The 25,389-nt window shown below is 40.0% G+C and overlaps 1 protein-coding gene across 1 annotated transcript; it reads left to right on the forward strand.

Moving 5' to 3' along the window:
- The first annotated feature begins 4,811 nt into the window (after window positions 1-4,811).
- Window positions 4,812-24,515, forward strand: LOC121329332 (tyrosine-protein phosphatase non-receptor type 18-like). The gene is made up of 15 exons (XM_041274891.1): window positions 4,812-4,900; window positions 5,118-5,213; window positions 5,524-5,562; window positions 5,870-5,938; window positions 6,945-7,007; window positions 7,520-7,662; window positions 9,006-9,072; window positions 9,493-9,570; window positions 10,445-10,534; window positions 14,823-14,911; window positions 17,122-17,495; window positions 19,734-19,783; window positions 20,179-20,209; window positions 23,193-23,282; window positions 24,178-24,515. Exons 2-15 carry the CDS (start codon window positions 5,190-5,192, stop codon window positions 24,249-24,251), a joined length of 1,281 nt encoding a protein of 426 aa, XP_041130825.1. The 5' UTR covers window positions 4,812-4,900; window positions 5,118-5,189; the 3' UTR covers window positions 24,252-24,515.
- The last annotated feature ends 874 nt before the right edge of the window (window positions 24,516-25,389 follow it).

The raw sequence follows: 25,389 nt of genomic DNA on the forward strand, positions 1-25,389 counted from the left end.
TTGGTAAAATTTATAATATTTAATCCACTTTTACAATATTCATTGGTAAAATCGTGCATGGGAATTTACAGCTCCAGCAACCTGCTCTTTATCTTTCAGGAAGAGAGTTGTGTCATCAGCAAGTTGGCTAATAAGAAATTGACGATCACCTAAATTCCCTCAAATGAATTAGTGTGTCTTATTTAGAAGGAGTGTCTCTGTAGCCAAAACAAAAAGGGGGACAAAGGGCAGCCTTGTCGGATACCTCTTATTATATTAAATCTGGGTGACGTACCATTAGAAAGGCCAACTGAGTGATTGTTGTCTTTGTATAGAACCCTAATATCGTTCATGAATTGGATACCAAAATGAAAATGTTCCAAAGTTTTAAATAAAAAAATAACACTCTATGGAATCAAAAGCTTTATAAAAATCAGAAATCAAATGTTCATAATCCAACTTGTCAAAAACCAGTCGGATATTGTTACTGATATGTCGGCCCGAGACAAAAGCTGACTGAGCTTCATTTATTAAATGGGGTAAGGTGCTTTTCAACCTGTTTGACATAATTATAGTGATCATTTTATAATCTGACTTTAAAAGTGTAACAGGCCACCAGTTATCCAAAACCAGTACATCTTTACTATTTTTGGGTATCAATTAGATCAGGCCTTGTCTCATAGTTGGGTGTAAAGAATCTTAAGTTACATAATCTACATAAAACTAGAACCAATTCATTCTGAAAACACTGATACAATTAAATTGGAATGTTTCGCTGACTGGATCTGACAAATGCACCCTCGGCCAACTGCATATAATACTGGTCAAGTTTGGATTGCTGCTCCAAGGGCATACCCCCCCCGAGTCCGAAAGATTAGATTTCGACACCAATTGTACTAACTGTGCAGAGACACTTTGAATTTCATAATTAAGCCTTTTTTTAACATTTCAGTTCCTATTTCAATTGACATACACTTTATTTTAAATTTAAACCATTCCCAATTTGAAAATAAACTACTATCAGGAGAATTATTTAATAAACACCTGATTAGTCCAAACAGTGAAGAGTTGCTCCATTTATTATTATAACCATAAATATTAGCTAGTATTAATATATTATTTAGTTGAACAATAGCTATAAGTCAATGCCCACTACAGTCCACAAATGAACTGATTATTTTCCCTTTAAAATGATGAAGCAGTATTGTCACACCTGCAGAATGACTGGATCCATGTGCAAGAAGCAGCTCCTCTCCCCACTGCAACTTCGAGAATTTCAAATCCGCCTCACATGAGCATGTTTCTTGGTTTCACTGATTTGCAAAACAACATAATAGCCTTTCTTTTAGTGGAATTTCTTGTGCCCTGTGGCAAAGAGCCCCGCCCCTGGGCTATTTATTTCTGTTGTATGTTACTGTAGTATGTTAATGTTGGTCTCGGTACAGCTGCATGTGGCTGTGACCTGCTTCCCGAGAACAGCCACTTTCTGAATAGTTGTATTTCATTCCCAATCCCTTCATTTCTTCACAAACAAAATCAAAACTTTGAGATAGATTTGCGATTGACAAGGAATTTTGTTTCATTTGATTTTCAACTGCGGCAAACCAGGATCCAAGATTGTTAACTGCTCTCAAAATGCCAGCATTTGAGATATAGTTTGACTTGAGATATTATATATATATATATATATATATATATATATATATATATATATATTTTTATTTCACACCTTCATGTTCTTCCAGTAAGTACATCAGCAAATGTATTAGGGATGCCAATGCAAACACAGAAGGCGTTGCGAAATTCACAAAAATAACCCGCTTTCTAACTTCACACTGTTTTCTCCACCAACGTGCTGGGCGTCAGTTTCACAGTTTACATTGCATTTCATGTTTATTTCACTGGCCCTTTTTAATGACGTTTGCCAATGCCCTGTAAATGCTGGTTTCGTCAGTTCGGTAAGCGCTTCGGGTTATGACACAAACAGATGTGATTGTCGAAGTTTATTGACAAATGGAATGACTGTTTAGCTTACGTGGTTTAACGGGAATTACACACAAATTCCAGTATCTCCTTAAGGATCAACTGTTAAGGTTGTGTGGTAACTAGTTTTGACATCGTCATAAAGACAATTTTACTCGAAGTTGTGTCGTCGTTGTTGTTTGCTGACTTCAACGACAAAAGACACAGTAAATTTAACCGAAGTTTTCTTTCGTCGACTGTTGGTGTCGTCAGAGATTCCTATAGTTAAGGGCCTGGAAGCTTCCCGGACCTTTAACTAAAATTTTTTCCTTAACCTGGAATTACCTTTTTTGTCAGGAACCGGACTGTGAACACTGAGTCATGGTCAGTATAGTGTGGGTCTATCATACCCAGAATAATATGCAAATTACTTTATTGATGAACTACTTCCCGGTTTAAATGTAAGGCCAGGAAGTACATGGGTAGCGAAGGACAGTTTTGACTGGATGTCGTAGTTAATCCGCATCAATTAGGTCCCACATTTCTACAACCTTCTGATGGTGGAACTATTTGACAAAGCGTGTGCGAAATGAAACTTACGACATAATATGACAGCAAGACGTTCTGTGCTGGTTTTCAGATGAGTTTCGCAGTTTCACAGCATGCATGTCACGTGCATGAACAGTGGCTTGATATATCTGGGACTGCAAATTTAAGTGCAATTGTCCACATCTGAGGGCAGGCTACTTTGTCATTTTTATACCGTAAGTTGCAACACAGTTCTAGAACAGTTTTTATAACTAGCATTTATAAGGTCAGATGTTTGTTATCTAATCACAAGCACGTTTATTCGTGGCGTCCCTGTGGAAATTACACACAAAAAAGGATTGCTGGACAAAGTGCTTCAAACTAAAGACAAAAATTAGCGAAGAACAAGCTAACAACTGTAAGGGGACCAGTGAGAAGGCAAACAAGACAAGCGATAGAAAAGACAGCGAGAAGTAATTGATATCAGACTAATGGCAAGCCCAGGACCCAAGATTAATCAGCCTGTCAGTATGATATCAATGATTTAGCCAGATTCTCCTGGAACTGGTTTGAGTTTGGGAACGTTAAGTAGGAGAAAGGAGGCATGGGCTGATACTCCCAACTCATAATTGCCTTTAAGAAGTATTTACAGGCAGGTTTACATCAGCAAAAAATGCCAGTTCCCTGAACAAGAGGAAAACTCACCTTTTAAAACATTCAGAGTGGAAGTTCTCCCACCAGTGATTGGCACCCGATTGCAAAGGTGAGGGAAGGACAGCTTTTTCTTCTTTTGAAATCAGAACATCGAGGAATGGATTTTTTAGTGAAAACCTGCCAGTGGCAGGAAATAGCTTTGCGGTGACGTCAGGCCAGAAGGCGGGACAAACACAGACAGGCAGGTACTGCAGTTCAAAAGCGTGGCGTGCTAAAATAAAATAGTTAAACCAAAATAAACACTTGCTCACCAAGCACAAATAAAATATTTAAACAGAAACAAAATCACAAACAGAAAACACTAAGGTCTGGCTGGGCAGTAACCTCCTTTAAGTTTCTTTTTTAGTTTTAAATGAATCTCTCCTCTCGCTCCCTCGTTCCGCCTCTCGGACACCCACCCGGAGTGCAGAGAGCTGCAGGTATTTATGCAGGTGACCACCTCCCAATTAGCAACAAATTAATCACTTCATTAATACTGGAGATGGCCACCTTCTGCACGAGTTTAATGTGGAAAACAATCCAAAACAAAACAAAACGCACAGCCACGCCGTCATCTCTCTCTATATAAATAAATCATAATACAAACACAAAATACAGTACAGGGGCAGAGGGGCAAACCCCGTTCTAAAATAAATACTGAACATTTAAGCAGGGCTTTCCTACCGCCCTGCTACACTGCCAATAAACACTTCTCAAAGGCAATAAGAGTCCGGCTATCAGCAGGAGAAAGCAAAGTTCAAGTGGAATCTTATGAAACGTCCCCCCCCCCCCACCCCTCTTAGGCAAGGGTCCCAGTCGTTTGTTCCGAACAAACAAACCAAGGCTTTTGAGTTGTTTTGGGCAGGAGGGGGTGAAGGAATCGGAAACATCAAGAAGACATACCGTTTACAAAGATATCACTATATCCCCCTTAATATACCAGCTACCTCCAGCGCTACCCTGAAAACAGCTTCCTGGCTTCTTGCAACCCACAGCTGGTTCGCAGGTTTTCAGCTAACGAAATCATCCCAAATCTTAACAGTTTTCCACTTCCCTCTGCCATGCGATCATTATTCTTCTATTTTCAACCAGTTTTAGTGACGCCGTTTGTTTGTGCCTGTCATTATTGGTGGGTTATTTAGATTACACAGAGCAAACCTGTTAATGTGGGTAGTTGTTTGTTACTGTTTGGTGTAACTGTATTTGAAAAGAATAGCACTGTAACTGTAATTGTATTTGATCCCCGGTCTGGTATCTACACCAAGTATTTCCACTCATTAAACATGTTGGAGCAATCCTTTTGCTTTGCTGGCAATACACAATCGGTGCACTAGATGCCGCTGGTGCTCACTAATATAAAGTCACTTTGGCTTATCTAGCCTACGTTACACATGTCTGTGGCATCTCCTGAATCCTAGTCTTTTGCACATACTTGAATCTTCATTGAGTCGTTGCAATAAGGACCACTCAAAATCATAAAAAGGTCATTAATATGAATGCCCCCACCCCCCCAACCCCTTCACTGGTGTTGTAAACTGGGCTTGCCTGCATTGCACACATCTAGAGAACCGCTTGTCCCATTGTGATGGAACTTGCTTTGGACCTTCTTTTGCTCACGTTCCGATTCCAAATGCCATTCTGAAATTCTAACTCCGTTCTGTTTCAAGATGACCAGACGCGCGTCACACTGCTGTCAGACCAAGGCAGCTCGGACTACATCAACGCCAGCTTTATCAAGGTACAGTATTCCCATTCTAGTGTCTGCACCACAGAAATAACGGCTTCCACGTTTGTACTTTTATAAACTAACACAAAATGCACAATCACAGAAAAGATTGCAGTGCCCAGCTACAGCCAAGGCTATCTGACCTCACTTTACAACGATAACAAAAATTCACAAACTTCATTCTATCAGAAATATCCATACAAAATTCTCTCTCTTTTTTTTTTTTCAGGGAGCGACGGAGGATCGCTGCTACATTGCCACCCAAGGGCCCCTGAGTCACACTGTGGTGGATATATGGAGGATGATCTGGCAGTATGAAGTGAAGGTAACTTACAGTATAGCAACACACTACACTAGCCATTACCAGCCGATCTTCAGTGGAATGCAGTTGGGGTTCTGGAATGCTGATGCAGTAGTTCCACACTAATCTTTCCTAAATGATCAGCAACAGTAATGCAGCCAGACTGTGGCACTGCAGTGGTAATGGTTCTGTATCGGTAGCACAAAGGCAGCTAGAACGGGTTGTAATTGGTAGAATGGGACTGCAGTAAGCTAACTGTTCCCTTCCCAAATGATCTTCAGTGGCAATGCAGGCAGCACCACGACAATAAAAACTCACTGTTTGTCTGTTTCAGGTTTGCATAATGGCTTGCAGAGAGATCGAGCATGGAAAGGTAAATACATCAAGTGCATTATTCAAACCCCGTCTTCCACACTGCAGCTCAGCACCCTAACCACTGAGCTCCTCAAACCCACTGCCTTCCACACTGCAGCCCAGCGCTTTCTTTATCTAACCACTGAGCTCCTCAAACCCACTGCCTTCCACACTGCAACTCAGCGCTTCCTTTATCTAACCACTGAGCTCCTCAAACCCACTGCAACCTGGCGCTTTCTCTCTTTCTCGAACCACTGAGCTACTCAAACCAACAACATATTTTTTTGGAAAATTAAACACACTAATACACAATTATTTTCTTGTAGAAAAAGTGTGAACGGTACTGGGCAGACCCCTGCAAGACATCAATCTTCGGGGATTTTGTGATCACCAATGTGAGTGCACAGCTTCTAGAGAAACACTTCTAGAGAAACGTTTATCATTGAAGCTGTTACATGTCTTCAAGCCTTTCTTAATTGAGCACTATTGAATGGACGACAAAACTACACAGCAGACCAAAGCAAAGTGGCAGTGCTATATTAAAATAACCAAAAATGGACCTTCTGTTTTCCAGGCTAAATATGCTTCCTCAGTTCTCCTGCCTCATTATTCATTCGGTTGCTCTTCTCTTGACTCTTGGATGATGTCATGGGTCTAAATTGCAGTGCTTCCCTCTCTTCCTTGCTTACATTTTGCAAAATATACATGTTTAATTTTCTGTAATAGTTACACACAAATAGTTAAACGCACAGCAAATTGCTCTCAATGCCTTCATGCAAGACTTCTAGTCAAAACGATTGCCACCATTTTTATAATTTTATTGGCTGACAAAGGACTTGGAGGCAGTAGAAAAGGCAAGTTATCAGCTTACTTAGCTCTGATAGGCTACAACTGGATGATGTAATGTGTGTAGCTTGCAGTCCTTCCCTCTTCAACCTTAGCTTAGCATCTTCATTCTGCGTACTGGGTTTAAATGAAAAGTAAACCAAATGATTTCCATTACATGAGAGTAGATGTTAAACTTCATGCTGATTTGAACTTGGCTCTCGCCAAGGTAAGGCGTAGCTTTGCAGTAAACGAATGTGATCCATCTGCATCTCCATCCATTTGCGTTGCTTTCCATCTGATGATGTAGATATCCTTCTGTCTGGTGTTGATTGCTGAAGTGTAATGCTGGCTCCAGGGATCAGCAGTACATTTGTAATAATCATATGATAATACTGTATCCAGAAATTGTACGTGCCTCATATTAGTAAGGCCACATTTCGGTTGTTCTTTGATTGTCTCCCTTGTAGAGGTTTCAGTGTATCTAAAGAACATTTCATTATGATGAATCTTGGTTAGAGCGCAGTATTCTGCCGCAGTAATGTATTGTGAAGCTGCCGCTGTATTTTCTTCCAGATTGACGAGTCCAGTCCTAATGCAGAGGTCATTACTCGAACGCTCTCTGTGCAGTGCCGAGGGGTAAGTGCAGTTAAACCACAGACAATTGCAATTACACTACTTCAAAAAATAACCATTAGCAAATTCCCTGTATTAAAGCATTGCAAACTGTAATAAAGCACAGCGAAAGCATGGCAAAGCATAGGCAAGCATTGTAAAGCACAGAGAAGCATTGTAAAGCACAGAGAGGTCTGGTAAAGCATCGAGAGGCATTGTAAAACACAGAGATGTATAGCAAAGCATAGGGAAGCATTGTAAAGCACAGAGAGATATGGTAAAGCATAGGCAAGCATTGTAAAGCACAGAGAGAAAAGCATATTAAAAAGAATATCAAATGCATATGAAAAGCAAGGTACTGTCAAAATGCAGAGAGAGTTAAAAAGTTACCTTGACGGTTCCTTTGTTAAACGATTCCACTGGGTGCAGCTAACAGTACAACCATTTTGCTGTGCTGCAAAACTGAACTGGGTTGAAAATGGTGAGACTATACAATATAGAAAACAGATCCATGCTAACCTGTGTTTTCCCTGCAGGAAGTTCGAACGATTTCCCACTTCCAGTACACCGCCTGGCCAGACCATGGGATTCCCAGCGACTGCGACAGGATTCTGGACATGATGGATGAGGTCCACTCCAGACAGGGGGGCGACACAGCCCCCATCCTCGTCCACTGCAGGTACCCCAATAGGAGGCTTGGTGATCCAGTGTTTAAAGAAAGGGGCTCGATACCAGGAGGTTCAAATCCCAGCTCAGCCACTGACTCCCTGTGTGTGTGACCCTGAGCAAGTCACTTCACCTCCTTGTGATCTGGGATGAGACATAAAACAAGCAAGGTCATATTGTAGCAGCAGCTGTTGATTCACAGTTCACCCCCTAGACTCTGTAAGTTGCTTTGGATAAAAACATCTGCTAAATCAGCGATCATTTGCTTAATTAGACCTTTTCAGCTCTTAAAAAGTTGCAGAGTTTAAAGTTACTTTATAAAATGTTATAGCTAACTTGAAATCTGCAAGTGTTTAGGAGCTAAAAACAATTTAAAAAGTCTAATTAAGCAAATGATCAGTTCAATTTGTGGTCTAGGGACTGGGGTTGAAAATCATGGTGCTAAATCCTTCGGATGAAATGTAAAACAAAATGAGTTCCTGTTGCAAGTGACTCTGCAGCAACAGTTTAATCAATCAATCAATCAATCTTTATTTTATATAGCGCCTTTCATAGTGGAACACCATCACAAAGCGCTTTACAAGATGCAGTAAATACAAGAAAATCCATAATACTTCAAATAAAGAAATGCATAATACATGATATACAGTGGAAAGTACATAATACATGAAATAGTACAACAGTTCACCTCCTTGTCTCTGTAAGTCGCTTTGGATAAAAGAGTCTGCTAAATGACAATCAATAATGAATAATGAACCAGCTGACCTGGGACATACTATCATCCCCATATGATATGTATTGACAGATCACATACGTGTCATATTATGATCCAGTTTGGCTACTTGTATGATGCATCATATATAAAATGATCATTTAACGATAGACTGCTGTGTTAAAAAATAAAAAAAATATATAAATGAGATTGGCAGGATTGAGGTCAATGCCTGTTTTTCATTTCCAATTCCATTTCAAATTTTAAAATCAAATCCCAATTCGCATGATTCTTGAATGTTGGATATTATAATCAGTTCTAACACAAAAACCATTACAAAATTCCTTACATGGTCGTTTAATCAATTCCAACACATCGCTGTTGCAATGAGCAGTACTCTGTTCAAATGAACTTCGATTGAAATGGCTGTTTGTTAGTCAATTCAGTTGGGCTTCAGAGGAAAGCAGTTGAACAAGCATAATAATTATTATGTCAACTATTCTTCTTTCTTCATGATTCATCGATACACAGTGAATCTTTACACCCCAAACCTCGACTGTGCATCAACTAGAGTAGCAGGGAAACTAGCTTCCTTCAACCTAGTGTGATAGCAGATAGCATTTTTGTGTCGCTTTCTCTGACAGTGCTGGCTGTGGCAGAACGGGAGTGATCTGTGCAGTGGATTACGTCCGCGATCTTCTTCTAACAGAGGTACAGTGCTAGAAGAATGCTTCTAATAGCAAACCTCTCTGTGCTTTACAATGCTTCCCTATACTTTACGATACCTGTCTGTGATTGACAATACTTCTCTGTGCTTTACCATACTTCTCTGTGCTTTACAATGCTTCCCTATGCTTTACCATACCTCTCTGTGCATTACAATGCCTATCTATGCTTTACCATACCTCTCTGTGCTTTATAATGCTTCCCTATGCTTTACCAGACCTCTCTGTGCTTTAATATATTTTGGACACAATGCTGTTGTGCTTTTACTAACATGTATAAGGGCACTGTCATCCTTTGATATCTGCACACTGTAGGTCACAGTCATTTAACAGATGCTGCTATTTAATTTGTTTTTTGTTGAAAAGTTGCAGTTGTTTTTTTTGTTTTATTTTTGTACCTCTGCAGCGAATCACAAGCAACTTCAGCATTCTGGATATCGTGCTGGAAATCAGGAAGCAGAGACCATCGGCTGTGCAGACCAAGGTAACCCTGCTATCCCTCACCCATCAAAGCTCTCTAGAGAGAGTTTGAAAAAGTCATAAAAACTGTGTGTGTGTGTGTGTATATATATATATATATATATATATATATACACACTGCTGTGCAAAAGTCTTATTTTTGTACTCTGATGCATTATGAGCATCAACAATTTACTCAAAGCCTCCACTAGTTTTTTCTACTATGAATTGTCAACAGAACTGGCAGAAGGCACAGTCCATCAAATCAACAGTTCAAAGCACCTCTGACCATTGTTCCATAGTCCAATTTCTGTGTTATTGTGCACATTTTAGCCTTTTAGTCGTGTTCCCCTTTCTTAACAAGGTATTCTTAATGCAACGCATTCTTTAAGTCCTGATTTCAAAAGTGACTTTTGCACTGTTGATTTGATGGACAACGACACCTGTGCCTTCTGCCAGTTCCAATTACAGATGATGTTACTCTGTACTTGTTGATTCTGCATTGGATACCACACCCTGCAAATTGAGTGATGCAAGCTATTTCACTCAATTGTTTTCCTTCTTTATGCAAGTCAAGGTTGTTGTAATAGCACAAAACACTAGAGGAGGCTTTGAGTAAATTGTTGATGCTCATAATGCATCAGAGTAGAAAAATGCAACATGTCTAAGACTTTTGCACAGCAGTGTGTTTGTGTATATATATATAACAGAAATTACCATTTATAGAATCCAATACTCAAATGCTTTGATGGAATTACAGCCTCATTACATCCAGTTAGGTATACATTTGTCCTTCTATTATTATTATTATTATTATTATTATTATTAATATTAATAATAATACAGCCCCCTCCTCCTCCTCCTCCTCCTCCTCCTCCTCCCCCCATATCTCTCCTCAGGAGCAGTACGAGTTTCTTTACCACACCGTGGTTCACATGTTCCAGAAGGCCCTAACGTGCCATGACAACGACTATGAGAACCTCAGCAAGGTAAGAAGAGACTGCCAATCGAAACCTCCGTTACTGCAGGGTGCAAACTACACGGGGGAAACACTGACAGGCTGCGGGAAAATGACAACTCACCGGCATCGCCCGAGCCTTTCGTTTGTTGTTTAACAAGTTTAACAAGGACCAGTACGCTCCTCATCCGTACATTAGGAGGAACCGTAAAACGACATGACCTTTCTAAATTTAAATGTACGTCAGCGAGCATGTATCCCTCACCCTCGGAGAGCTTATCCGAATAATCAAACGATCACTTTCAGACACAAATTACAATACAAAATCAACGCTTAACAATACTTTGTTGGTATTGGACCGTGCAGGGCATAATCAGTTACATTTCATAATGGCCTGTACCATACTTGCCAACATTTGGAAACTGTTAAGCGGGACCCTCCCCTCCGGGAGGTGGATTATATGCATCATACACATGGGAGGAGCCATACGCAAAAAACACTCATTATAATAGACGTCCACCCCCTCAACCTCAACTCAGCCATCATGACCGTAAAAATAGACACAATGAAGCGTTCTTCCCTTTGTATAAGTCAGTGATCAGCAGATGCGTCAGCAACACGAAGAGCACAGCGTGTGGTTTTCACTAACTCTACTGCGCAAAATAAATTATTATTATTTATTTATTTATTTATTTTTTTTCTATGGGTAAATATCGGGACTTTTGCTAGGAAACCGGGACTCTTCCTGACCGTATAGTGACTGTTGGCATGTATTCTGAACACAGTGTATGTGCTGTGCTTGGAATAAGATTGCAGTCAAACACAAACGAAGCAGTTTGCCTTTCGCGAAGCTTTACTGCCACCTAGTGGAGAAAAAATGAATATACTGGTCATTTTACCTTAACACAGAGTTTGCTGAAGCTGTTAAATTTGAATGCAGAACAAGAGAAAAAAAACCTTAACGTCAGCAGAATTGCATAAGTGGACCTACAGCTGTGGCCAAAAGTTTAGAATAAACTCATTTTGCTTCAAAAGGTTGAATAAACCTGCTGAATAACGTTACGTTAAAATATTGAATTACACACCGCTTTGCAGTTTTCCATATACCACTGAAAAATGTGATATTTCAAAATCTAACAGGAACTACTACTGTACTACATTGAGGGCTTCTGTTAGACATCTGCGACATCATTTTCTAGTTTCTTTGATTACAAGATGTTAAGTAAATCATTTCCATCTAGATTATATTTTTAAGTGATGTCTCAATCCTTAAATTCCAGGTGATGCAAAACTTTTGGCCACAGCTGTACCTAAGATTTGATAAACAGCAACAAAATAAGACACGTTTCTGCAAAGACTAGTAAATATTACATTTTTAGCCGCCTCAGATGTAAAATGAAAATATGTGCCGATTCTATTCTGCGGTGAGATGAGTCGAGGTTAAAAGCTTGAATGCAGAGAAGCCCGGTTCTTCTGCACAGTGGTTAAGATGCTCATTTGCGGTGCCCGGGGTGCGCCAGGTTGCCAGTTTGCCAGTTTGCCAGTTTGCACCCAGTCTTTGCCTTGTTACGCATATTACCACTCTATAGAGACACTTGCTGGTAGGCTTGGTGGTCCAGTGGTTAAAGAAAAGGACTTGCTGACTCAGTGTGTGTGACCCTGAGCAAGTCACTTCACCTCCTTGTGCTCTGTCCTTCAGGCGTAAAACAAACAAGGTTCTATTGGAAGTGACTCTGCAGCGGCAGCTGCTGTTGATGCACAGTTCACCCCCCTAGTCTCTGTAAGTCGCTTTGGATAAAAGCGACCGCTAAATGACTCGTTAATAATAAATTACTTGCTAAAAAAATCTCCACATTTTTGGCACCTGTGTTGTACAATATGAACAAGCTACAGAAAAATACATTTGTCATATCATGTCTTCAGATAAACTGGAAAAGTCAAAGTTTCAGGCAGAAAGCCCTACCCTTGATGCGGGATCAGCAGATTTCAGACCAGGTCTATGAGACGATTCTTGATCATTTGCATCGTGTTCTGATTGATGGTAAAACATGACTAGCTAGATTTCTTACTGTACTGGAACTGTGGTCGCAAGCTTGTGACTAAAACTCTTTGTCTTGTAGAGCCAGATTAAGATCTACTTAGTGTTTTGACCTGCTGCAAAAAAACAAAACAAAACAAAAAAAACATTAACAGTTACTGTCTTCAGAGTGCACTCGCTAAGTTTCCCCATAGTAAAAGCATAGCAAAGTGGAATAAAGCACAGTGAAAGCATGGCAAGGCATAGGGAAGCACTGTAAAGCACAGAGAGGTATGGTAAAGCATATTTAAAAACAGGTTAAAACTAACCCTTATACAATGTCCCATAGTAAAAGCATAGAAAAGTGTAATAAAGCACAGTGAAAGCATGATAAGATAAGAAGATAAGATTAAGTTTAGAAACTAGAGGAGGCCATTCGGCCCATCTTGCTCGTTTGGTTGTTAGTAGCTTATTGATCCCAAAATCTCATCAAGCAGCTTCTTGAAGGATCCCAGGGTGTCAGCTTCAACAACATTACTGGGGAGTTGATTCCAGACCCTCACAATTCTCTGTGTAAAAAAGTGCCTCCTGCTTTCTGTTCTGAATGTCCCTTTGTCTAATCTCCATTTGTGACCCCTGGTCCTTGTTTCTTTTTTCAGGTCGTAAAAGTCCTTTGGGTCGACATTGTAAAAACCTTTTAGAATTTTGAATGCTTGAATCAGGTCGCCGCGCAGTCTTCTTTGTTCAAGACTGAATAGATTCCATTATTTTAGCCTGTCTGAATATGACATTCCTTTTAAACCCAGAATAATTCTGGTCGCTCTTCTTTGCACTCTTTCTAGAGCATTGCATAGGTAAGCATTGTAAAGCACAGAGAGGTATGGTATGGTAAACACAGTTGGAAATTTAGTGGAGATAGACTTAGGACAGAGGGAAGGAGACACTTCTTCAGACAGAGCGGTGAAGGGATGGAATGGGTTATCTAGTCATGTTGCTGAAGGAGACTCTTCTTCACACAGAGAGTGGTGAGGGGATGGAATGGGTTACCTAGTCATGTTGCTGAAGGAGACTCTTCTTCACACAGAGAGTGGTGAGGGGATGGAATGGGTTACCTAGTCATGTTGCTGAAGGAGACTCTTCTTCACACAGAGAGTGGGGAGGGGATGGAATGGGTTATCTAGTCATGTTGCTGAAGGAGACTCTTCTTACACAGAGAGTGGTGAGGGGATGGAATGGGTTATCTAGTCATGTTGCTGAAGGAGACTCTTCTTCACACAGAGAGTGGTGAGGGGATGGAATGGGTTACCTAGTCATGTTGCTGAAGGAGACACCTCTTCACACAGAGAGTGGTGAGGGGATGGAATGGGTTATCTAGTCATGTTGCTGAAGGAGACACCTCTTCACACAGAGAGTGGTGAGGGGATGGAATGGGTTATCTAGTCATGTTGCTGAAGGAGACTCTTCTTCACACAGAGAGTGGGGAGGGGATGGAATGGGTTACCTAGTCATGTTGCTGAAGGAGACACTTCTTCACACAGAGAGTGGTGAGGGGATGGAATGGGTTATCTAGTCATGTTGCTGAAGGAGACTCTTCTTCACACAGAGAGTGGTGAGGGGGTGGAATGGGTTACCTAGTCATGTTGCTGAAGGAGACTCTTCTTCACACAGAGAGTGGTGAGGGGGTGGAATGGGTTACCTAGTCATGTTGCTGAAGGAGACACCTCTTCACACAGAGAGTGGGGAGGGGATGGAATGGGTTATCTAGTCATGTTGCTGAAGGAGACTCTTCTTCACACAGAGAGTGAATGGGGTACCTAGTAAAGCTGTTGAGGCAGAATCATTTGGATCCTTTGCCGACCTGACAAAGTTCTGAGATCAATCAAATGCTAGGAACCGGATGAGCACTGATAGGCTTAACAGCCTCCTCTAGTTTGTAGAGTAAAAATGCAGCATATTGATCTTAAATGTGCAAAGTTTAATGAACAGAAAACTGCTGCCTTACTGTAGTCAGCCTTTGGTTTTTATTAAACAGGTAAAGCAAAATGAAATAACAGGAAGCTGTAGTTGTGACGGTCTGAAAAGATGTTTTTGCACCTCGATTTGTACGATTCCTCCCTTTGTGTGGTTTTGAAAAGGACCTATTGCATCCGAAGCTATAAAAACAAATAAGAAAATTCTTCAATGCGCCCACTTGCTTTTGGCAACTCTGGAGCTTGCACACTTTCCACAGAGTGGAGTCTGCCTGCCCCTAATAGCCACAGACAGTTTCAGCTCCACAACCCCAAACCTTGCTTGTCTGCAGGATCACGCATCTGTTTATGACAACGTAGTGAGCCAAATGCAAAAACCTCATCTCCCCACGAAGACGAAGTCATTGGAGCTGCTGAAAAGGTAGGACATTTATTTGTATTGCAAGGTCGACCTCACATAACTTTACATCTACAGCTGTGACCAAAGGTTTTGCATCACCTAGAATTTTAGGACTGAGATGTAAAAAAAAAACTATATGAACTTAATTTTGATCTTTTATTTAACATCAAAGAAACTATAAAATGATCTCACAAAAGTCTGTCGGGAGCCATAATGTAGTATAGTATTTCATGTTAGATTTCGAAATGTCACATCTTTCAATTTTTTGTATATGGAGAAACTACAAAGTGGTGTGTAATTCAATATGTTAACAAGGTAACATTATTCAGCAGGTTTCGTTTGACTTTATGAAGCAAAATGAGTTCATTCTACAGGGTGATGCAAAACTTTTAGTTGTAGCTGTAAGTTGTGAATGGATGTGCAGAGAAAATGTGTGGGACTACAGGTAACAAAGTAATTTAAGTTCAATGACAAGCGTTTGCTATCTAATTTGTGAGAGCCTTCTAGCCTTTCAAAATGTAGCACTAGTGAGATTATTATTATTATTATTATTATTATTATTATTATTATTTTTATTATTATTATTAATTTATTTATTAGTAGAAGCCCTTATCCAGGGGGACTTACAATTGTTACAAAATACCACATCACAAGTTATCACATTGTAAAATATCACTTTACAGAAAATCATAATAAGTTATAAAAGTACAATAAGATCAAATTCAAGTAAGCACAACATAAGGAATACAGTAAATTATAGTTCGACTAAAAGCAGTTACAACTTATAGTAAATATTTGCTTATACAAGCAAAGCCCAGTAAGAGTAAATAGTAAGTATGATGAATGGATGAGAATGATTTCAAATAAGAGCAAATACAAAAAACATGAATACAGACACCTATAAGAGTAAAATCAAATACAAGACACAAGAAGTAGTTACAATTGAGAGCAGTAGTAGAATACAGCGAGGTATGGAGCAGTCCAGTGCAAGTACAAGCACTGGAACAGTTGGGTGTCATATAGTCCAGTATAGTGGAGAGTTGTGAGGTTTACAGAGGCTGTCTGAACAGATTATGAACGGAGGGCTATTAAACACGTTTTGCAATATTAATGTGTCATGCTGTATTCATAAAACTTGGAATTAATTTAAGTCTGGAGTTTACAATTATAAGGCTTTGTCAGAATTATTGTCCCTTTAATTCTGTACAAAAGTAACTTTAAAAAAGGAACCAACTACAGAGTTTTGAACAGTTTCATGAACTTCAATTTTGTTTTTTAAATTCAGACAGAAAAAAAAACAACAACATTTATTTAAATAACTCGCGAGTCAAGCTTTGCGTCAGTTAGAGAAACAGGTCAACAGTGAGCAGGTGAAAATGTGTTTCTATCGAAAAGCTTTTTATAACCCTATAGTAGCCCCTTGCTAAACCGTATAGGTTTGTCCGATGTTAGGAGGGCTTGGGTTTAAAAAAAAATACAGTAAAATCACACACACGTGCATTTACAGTGCGCAATATATTTTAAATAAATCATTGCACTGAAATAACACTAATGTGTTTTGGGTGGGCTTCACATTACATTATGAACAAAAATCTAAATCTGTACAGTACGCCTATACAGTATACAGTACAGTAGTAATCAAATTAATACCTAGCGCACTTTCGATAACACAAAATAAATCATTCTGGTACACATAGGTGTACAATGTGAGTAAAAGATTATTTTAAATTGAAGCTAACTGATTTTAGCTTTTTATATTATTATTATTATTATTATTATTTATTATTATTATTATTATTATTATTATTATTATTATTATTAACTTGGTCAACTTAGTAGCCTAGTCAATTAAAATAGATAATACCACTAAGGCGTATTATCATGAGTAGCCTATAAGCCAAATGTATTCTGTTTTTATTTGGCTTTGTCAGTGTGCAGTGCTACACTGTGCACAATTACACACCACCTGCATAGTAATAGAATAGGGTTGTTTTCTGTCCCTATACAGATGCTCAGAATAATCTTTAAGCTTGGAATATCATATTGGAATCAATCAAGGAAACTTACCGACACATCAGCTGGTATTGTGTGCCCTCATTCACATTGTATTAGTTCCCCTCCATAACCAGGTAGTAAAAAGAGACTCAGGTGCGACAAGACTATTGTGTAAGGAAATTGATTGTGATGCGTCGATCCACAATAAATAATGCTTGTGCCTTGCTGTTTTCTAGCAAGCCTGCCTTGTCATCAAAACCCTCCCTCCCTTCTCCGGACAAAAATATGGGCGACATCTACTCAGTGGTCAACAAGACAAAACTGCGTCTGTCGTCAGACAATCCCACTGCTGCCACCACTAGCCCAGTCCCTCCGAGGATCAGTCACGAGTATGACAATGCAGAGGCGGTCTCTACAAACCAACAGCCCCCAGGCTTGGATGCTCTGTACAGTGTGGCCAAGCCCAGGGCTCGGTTTCCTTCGAGCCCAAACAAACAGGCCGCTCCCCCAGCCTTCCCTTCAGTCCCCATCTGCAACACGGCCTCCCCCCCTCCCGGGAAAGGAGCCTGCGCTGGCCTTCAAGAGAGAGGGACCAACGACATTGCAAACGGTAAGTTGGGCACATTATTCAGAACTGAACCCATTCCATCCCCTCACCACTCTCTGTGTGTAGAAGCATCTCCTTGCTTAAGTCTCTCTCCACTTAATTTCTCAACCTGGTGTTTGTGCTCCATTGATGAATAACTATGAGAACTCAGTATAGTGTGTAATTGATCAAACATGCATTGCATTTTCTCTTAACATTATGTAAACCTGCCCAACCCTTCGATGGAACATGATGACTCAGTTACTCAAGAATTAAGCTAAAATGAATAATATGTCAATACAAATCTTGCCCGCATATTTGACTAATCTAAAGGAGGACTGTGATTGGCTACACCACACACAGCTGGCCTCCTGCAAAGCGTAAGACTACAGCCAGTCAGGTCTGCATCTTTATATGAGGTGCTAAACACTTTTCACAATATTATATAGTACATGTGAAAGTGATCGGTTTGAAACTGGTGCTAAACAGTTCTGAAAGTTTCGCACCAGAAAGGCTACTGGTGCTACATCACACGTCCGTCCGTCCGTCCGTCCCCAGCGATGAGTTTTTAGTGATAAACGGTATCAGACACAGTCATGTGCTGTCTATAAATATGTATAAATCACTTACGACCAAAACTGCAATATTAACAAACCAAAGACGGCAAACCTGAGCAGCCCAAACACGCGACAGATCAACAAAACAAGAGCTCATGTATTTGGCTGCACTCGACAGTTAGACGTTACTTTTGTGACTTGATGATTTTATGGATAATTAGGTAAAAGTGCTCTGTGAAGACATGTTTGCAAAAACCTGTTCCTGCAGTTAAACTCCCCACAGGACACAACCCTTCTCTCTTGTGTGTGGTGGAGAGTGTGGGCGGGTCATGTGACTACTCCAGACCCAATGAGAAACTGTCATCATCTATGGTTGCTAAGGAATAAAACAAATAATAATTCAACATGTCTACTGGTGCCAGAATTGAATGTTGCTGGTGCTATATGAGGTATCCTGGTGTTAGAATCTAGTGCCGTATCGTCAAATTTCCACCCCAGCTTGTGTGCTTCTGCCTTGCTGGTTTTTGGGAAATATGAAGCGTTTTCAACAGCTTGCAGAGCAGGAGGAAATGAAAATGTTGTACTTGAATTTCAACATTCCCCTGCCACACCCTTATACAACTCTCCAACAGCAAAAACACAGCCAGGTGTAATACAGCACAGTGAAAGCATGGTAGAGCATAGGCAAGTATAAAGCACAGAGAGGGGTGGTAAAGCATAGGCAAGCATTGTAAAGCATAGAGAGGGGTGGTAAAGCATAGGCAAGCATTGTAAAGCACAGAGAGGTATGGTAAAGCATAGGGAAGCATTGTAAAGCACAGAGAGGGATGGTAAAGCATAGTGAAGCATTGTAAAGCACAGAGAGGGATGGTAAAGCATAGGGAAGCATTGTAAAGCACAGAGAGGTATGGTAAAGCATAGGGAAGCATTGTAAAGCACAGAGAGGTATGGTAAAGCATATGGAAGCATTGTAAAGCACATAGAGGTATGGTAAAGCATAGGGAAGCATTGTAAAGCACAGAGAGGTGTGGTAAAGCATAGGGAAGCATTGTAAAGCCCAGAGAGGTATGGTAAAGCATAGGAAAGCATTGTAAAGCACAGAGAGGTCTGGTAAAGCATAGTGAAGCATTGTAAAGCACAGAGAGGTCTGGTAAAGCATAGTGAAGCATTGTAAAGCACAGAGAGGTATGGTAAAGCATAGGGAAGCATTGTAAAGCACAGAGAGGTCTGGTAAAGCATAGGGAAGCATTGTAAAGCACAGAGAGGGATGGTAAAGCATAGGGAAGCATTGTAAAGCACAGAGAGGTATGGTAAAGCATAGGGAAGCATTGTAAAGCACAGAGAGGTCTGGTAAAGCATAGGGAAGCATTGTAAAGCACAGAGAGGGATGGTAAAGCATAGGGAAGCATTGTAAAGCACAGAGAGGGATGGTCAAGCAGGGTAAACTGTAGTAAATGCAATGGCATAATCCCAGGAAAACTGCAAATTTCCATCCCAATTACAATTGTAATTGTGCAGTTCATAATGGTAATTACAATTGTAACTACTGCAGCATAATTGGATCTAACTAATTGAACAAAACTGCATTTAAATTGGAATTGAAATCTCGGCAACAATGCTGCTGTAATTGTAATTGTAATTGAGCTCAGCTCGGGGTTCCCATGTGTTTCTCATCCGCTCTCTGCTTCTCCTCTCTGTTCTGCAGGCAGGAACAGCAGCTCTCTTGACAGTCCTTACAGCAACAGGACCCAGAAGGTAATGCCTGTCTTCTATCTCTACCATTCACACTGACTTCAAAGTGCATCTACAGCTCTGGCCAAAAGTTTTGCATCACCTAGAACTGTAGGCTTGAGACATGTGTTCAAAAGAAACTACACAATGATATTGGAAAAAATCGGAAGCCATAGCAGCAGTACAGCAGTATTTCATGTTATATTTCGAAATGTCACATTTTTCGATTTTTTTGTCGGTTTTCTGTAAAGTATAGGCATTATTCTCACCCAACAGGGGATTGTGAGAAGTGTTCATTTGTGCACATTTTTATCTTCACTCTATACCAAAAGATTTCTTTTAAATATTTAATTTGTTGGGTTTTTTTGGTATTAAATTCAGAGTCATTATTGATATTGTTTTATCCCTTTTGTTTTCAGAGTGATAGTTTTTCATCTTTAAGGAAGAAATGTAAGTTTTTCAAATGTATTTATTTTATGAATGTATTGTTAATGTCCTGTATAAGCATCATTGCTGATCCAACTAACAATCTCTGATGGAGATGTTGTCTACTTACGATAATGCACCCATTTTAATAGTGGAGGACCCCCTGCCTGGGTTAGAAACACAGTGACAGATCTCAGAATAAGCCTTATGCATCACAACCAACAAATCATCCCTACTTTACCATATAAGTTTTGCATAGATCTTCAGAACCACTGTGCAAAAGTCACAGAACTTGCTAAGTCTTTCTCTGCGTCTTCAGTAGAAACACTAAAAGATACTTCATCAATTCCATGACAAGCGTTTCCGCTAGATGTCTTTCTCAGCGTCTTCAACAGAAACACTAAAGGAAACTTCATAAATTCAACGGCAAACGTTTCCACCAGAAGTCTTTCTCAGCATCTTCAATAAAATCACGAAAATAAACTTTTTTTAAAAACTTTGTTGTTACAGATTAACCAAGAAATAAAACACAATTTAACAGATTTGAAATGAAATCCTGTTGATTAGAATAACAACAGGATTTGTTATAAAAAAAGAGAAAAAAGGAGAGAGAGAGAGGAGAGAGAGCAGTAGGGTATAGAATCCTTTAAATACTGTCATGTTTGTTTTCACTTTTTAGAATATTAATGTTATTTATTCTGGCCAATTTGACCTTTGACAAATGGAGGCAGTGTAAAACTTTGAACTGAATGAGCCCATGTCGAACACAAATTGAAGAGGAATGCAACCGAGCAAGGATTGACTCTCAAATGAGTTCTAGATCCTGTTCCCGCAGGGTTTTCAATGTGGACAGGGAAGAAGGGCAATACAGAGACAGTAAAATGTTATACATTTTAGATACAACACTCCTACAGTCAGGGTTGAATTCTAGAATTGAATCAGTACTGGATTTGGGAGGCAATAGAGTGCCACCGAATTGATAAGAAACCATTCACTCTTGTGTAGGCTGAGCTTATATCCACAGAACCAACTAAACTGCTCTATTATGGCTAATCATCGGGGAGGGGGGAGATAGGATCAGAAATATATAGAAGTGGGCCATCAGCATAGAGCGCACCTTGGCAATTGCAAAAAGAAGGGGAGAGAGAGGGCAACCTTGTCATGTACCCTTGTGGAGAGTGAAGTAATTGGATTGCATATTATTTGTGCGAACAGAGGCTGTAGGGGAGGTACAAGACAACTTGATCCATGAAGTAAAATTGAGACCAAAGCCAAATTTATGTAGAGTAAGCAAACAGGTAGTACCACTCAATATCGAAAGCTTTCTCTGCATCTAGTGAAAGAGTAACCAGGCAGAGGAGGAGAGGGAGTATATATGATATTGAACAGACGGTTAAGATTAAAATAATAGTACTGAGATAGAGGCTTGGCACAATGTAGGGGGTAGGGACAGAGATGTAAAAGATTCATCAAACATGATGCTCAATAAGGGAGACAAACTAAGGCTAAATTTCATATAAAACTGTATGGGAAACCCATCCGGACCAGGAGATTTGCCATCGGTGGTATAATGGCTCCTCCAGGAGACACTAAAATAAACCTCATCAATTCAGTGACAAGCGTTTCAACTAGAAGTCTCTCAGTGTCTTCAATAGAAACTGTTGGAAAATGTGGAACAAGAATTGCGTAGCAGTTTGCTATGCATGTGGACTGGCAAAGCTACACTCATGTTATTTTCTGAAAAGCGACTGACACTGGAGATAGCAGACTGCTAGTTCCAAAATGCATGTGCTGCTGACAATTGATGAGGGCCAGAGTCACAGACTCTGGGCCTACAGCTTACTTGCCCAGCATTGACTGCAAGCAGGCAATAAATAACAGCACTATGGGCTGGAAGGTGCCCTGGCTCTAAGGAGATTTTTAGAATGCAAGGCTTCAGCAGACAATGAATAGCAATGCTACTGGACTGCCAGGACCCCATGTAGGGAAGAGAGTCACGGAGGATTCACTCCAAAGAGATAACACAGCGTTGGGCAAGAAGGGGCCCTAGCCCTTTACAGACAACTGGAGAACACTAAATTAGCAAAAATCCAGAAAGGTAAAATGCAAGTTTAGAGTTACACTACAAGCTACACACACGCATACTTTTATGCACACGGCACTACTCACATGGCACATGGACCCTGAAACAGCCATAAAGCAGCCGGGTGTAGTTTCGGGTGACTGGCCCACGGCCAGGACTGGGGAGGAGAAACCCAGTCTGGGCTTTGCTATAAAAATGAAATGTGCCTTTTGTTCATGGAATCTGTTTGTTCTGTACCTGAGACCTGATTTCCTGCATGTAAGAATAAACCTAACTTTTACTGAAGAAAGGACTTTGTGCATTTGCTTAAATCTACTTTTTTAAAAATTGCATCAGAAACACTAAAAGAAACGTAATAAATTCAATAGCAAGCATTTCCACTAGAAGTCTCTCTCACCGAACTTGGTAAGGACCTTCTGCGTAAATCATTCAGTCAGTCAACATTAAACTCCCTCTTTGGAGGACAGGTATGACAATAGCTATGACAATAAGGTTCCAGTGTTCAAACAGAAAATATCTGTATAGTATTGAGACCATGGACGTTGGTAATGGTATCACGAGTGAGAAATTTTACAATGAAAAAACAAAACTTGTAGAAACAGTTTTTTTTTTGTTTTTACTACTGGACTCTGCTTTCTCCTCTGCTTGAGATCGCCCATAATGCACTGCACACCAACGCTGATTGGCGTTTTCACTGGGTCCTGTTGGAGACTCTACACTGACTAGTGATCATACAAATAATTTTGAGATTAACGTTTTGGTACTGCAGTCTGCAATGGTGAAGGGGACATTCCCCCATGTAAATGATGCCTCTCGTTGTAAAGTTGAATCTGAATGCGACTGAAATGCTTGCTGTTGTCTATTGAATGAGTCATCAGTCACACAACTTTGTGTTAAAATTGATTTGACCCCTTCTGTTCCCAGCCGGTATCTCCCAATCGACTGACGACAATTACGAGTATGCAACAGGCTTGCCCCAAGGAATTCCGAGCGACTGCACGGCCAATGGATTAGGTGCGTACCTAAATCTAGAAAGACCTTGGTGTAAAGTGAAATGTGTTGGTCATCATATGAAACAAATGTGTTGGGAAGTTTGCTGGAGTTGACTTTGTCATAAATAGAGTTGCTAAGGTAATTTATGTTTATTGACGTGATAACGCATGTACAAAAGTGTATGGGAAAGGAGAAATATGGCAAACAATTAACCACGGTAACCTTGTAAAGAGAGTAGTTAGTGGTTGGTTGCACTTGGATGGAGTAACAGCTGAATAACTCATTTCTATTGCTGACAACTATAACTAGCAAGATGACAGGGTCAGGCTTTAGTCACGTAGTCTCTTGGCTCACTAGAGAACAAATAATCAGGCACAGACACATGCTGTACACAGACAGAGAGCTCCCTATTCCTCCAGGATCATCAATGTATCAGTCTGAGGGATAAGCTGATTAACTGCCTATGTTAATACTAGTAACCTTGTAAAAGAGAGTAGTTAGCGGTTGGTTGCACTTACCAGCTGAATAACTCATTTATATTATAACTAGTAAGATAACAGAAGCAAACTGAAGTCACTTAGTCTCTGAGGTACTAGAGTATAAATAGCAGGTATAGAGGCGACACAGACAGAGATGCTCCCAAGACCTCTACATCAGCGGGACCATCGCTGTAGCCTCAGAGCGCTCTCTCCATGCTTTTTCACACTTTGCCACTACTTTTATAAGGGTGATCTGAGTATGGCCTCCTCTTGTTTGTAAAGGTTTTGAAGTTGTTGTGATTGAAGTCTCTGGTTAATATAAACGATTGCCTCATTTGCAGTCTGAACCGTTGAACTCTAGTGTGAAAATGCCTCTGTTGGAAAGCTTAGCAGTCCTTCAGATTCCTCTTGTGTTTTTTTTTTTTTTTGTCCTGCAGGTTTTAACTTTCGTGTTGGGAAACCTAAAGGACCCAGAGACCCTCCTTTCGAGTGGAGTCGAGTAGAGACATAGCAAAAGAGAGTCCTTCCTCAGTGATCTTCAGTAGCAATGCAGAGACAGACAGACAGTGGCACTACAACCAAGGGTCCTCTGCTCAGGAGCAATGGTAGCTACAATGCCAGCAGGTTATCGATTTGTCCCTGGAAAAGGCAATTCACTTGATGAAGCCATTACCTACACAGTGGCACTATTTTAGGTAATCTTTAGTAGAGATTATTATTTTTTTTTTTTTTTAACATGGGTTGGTGTCCTGAGAAGCTTTTTCTTCGAAATCAGTGTGAGATTTTTGTATGATATATATATATATATATATATATATATATATATATATATATATATATATATATATATATTTTTTATATATGTATATAAAATATATATTTTATGTTATGTTCGTGTTCAATGCCTATGGTGTTTGATTTGATGTCTCTGTCTCGTTTCAATTTCCTGGCTAACGTGTTTTAAAAGTTCAAAGGAAAAGAAAACAGATTTCGCCACTACAAATAACCAAGGTGTTACAATCCAGTTTCTTACCTCACATTAGCGCTGCCTCTTTTGACATGAGTGTTAAACCCGATTGACCTGGCAGGCTGTGCTGCTGTGGGACAGGGTGTATTTGTTATCAGTCTTAAGCCAGGTTCAAAAAACTTAAAACGAAACTCAGCTACTGCCTTCTTCAGTGTATGGTACTGCAGATGGCACTAACCAAAATGTCTGTTTCCTTGAGGGAGTTTCGTATTCGCTTGAAAATTTGATTGAACTTTTCCCAAGTCACGGATTTTAAAACCCCATCCCCCGTTTTTTTTATAATAATACATTTTTGAATATGTAAAAAAAAGAACGACTAATCATTTACTTACAAAAAAACTCTCCTATAGTAAAAGCACAGCAAAGTGTAATAAAGCACAGCAAAGTGTAATAAAGCACAGTGAAAGCATGGAAAAGCATAGGCATGCATTGTAAAGCACAGAGAGATATGGTAAAGCATAGGAAAGCATTGTAAAGCACATAGAGGTCTGGTAAAGCATAGGGAAGCACTGTAAAGCACAGAGAGGTCTAGTAAAGCATAGGGAAGCATTGTAAAGCACATAGAGGTCTGGTAAAGCATAGGGAAGCATTGTAAAGCACATAGAGGTATGGTAAAGCATAG

This window comes from Polyodon spathula, chromosome 16, assembly GCF_017654505.1.
Source record: "Polyodon spathula isolate WHYD16114869_AA chromosome 16, ASM1765450v1, whole genome shotgun sequence".
NCBI classification, from domain to species: domain Eukaryota; kingdom Metazoa; phylum Chordata; class Actinopteri; order Acipenseriformes; family Polyodontidae; genus Polyodon; species Polyodon spathula.

Coding starts and splice junctions, on each gene's coding strand:
- LOC121329332 (XM_041274891.1), top strand. CDS start 5,190: ATGATCTGGCAGTATGAAGTGAAG. Junction 10,535..14,822: donor ACTATGAGAACCTCAGCAAG/GTAAGAAGAGAC, acceptor GCTTGTCTGCAG/GATCACGCATCTGTTTATGA. Junction 14,912..17,121: donor TCATTGGAGCTGCTGAAAAG/GTAGGACATTTA, acceptor GCTGTTTTCTAG/CAAGCCTGCCTTGTCATCAA.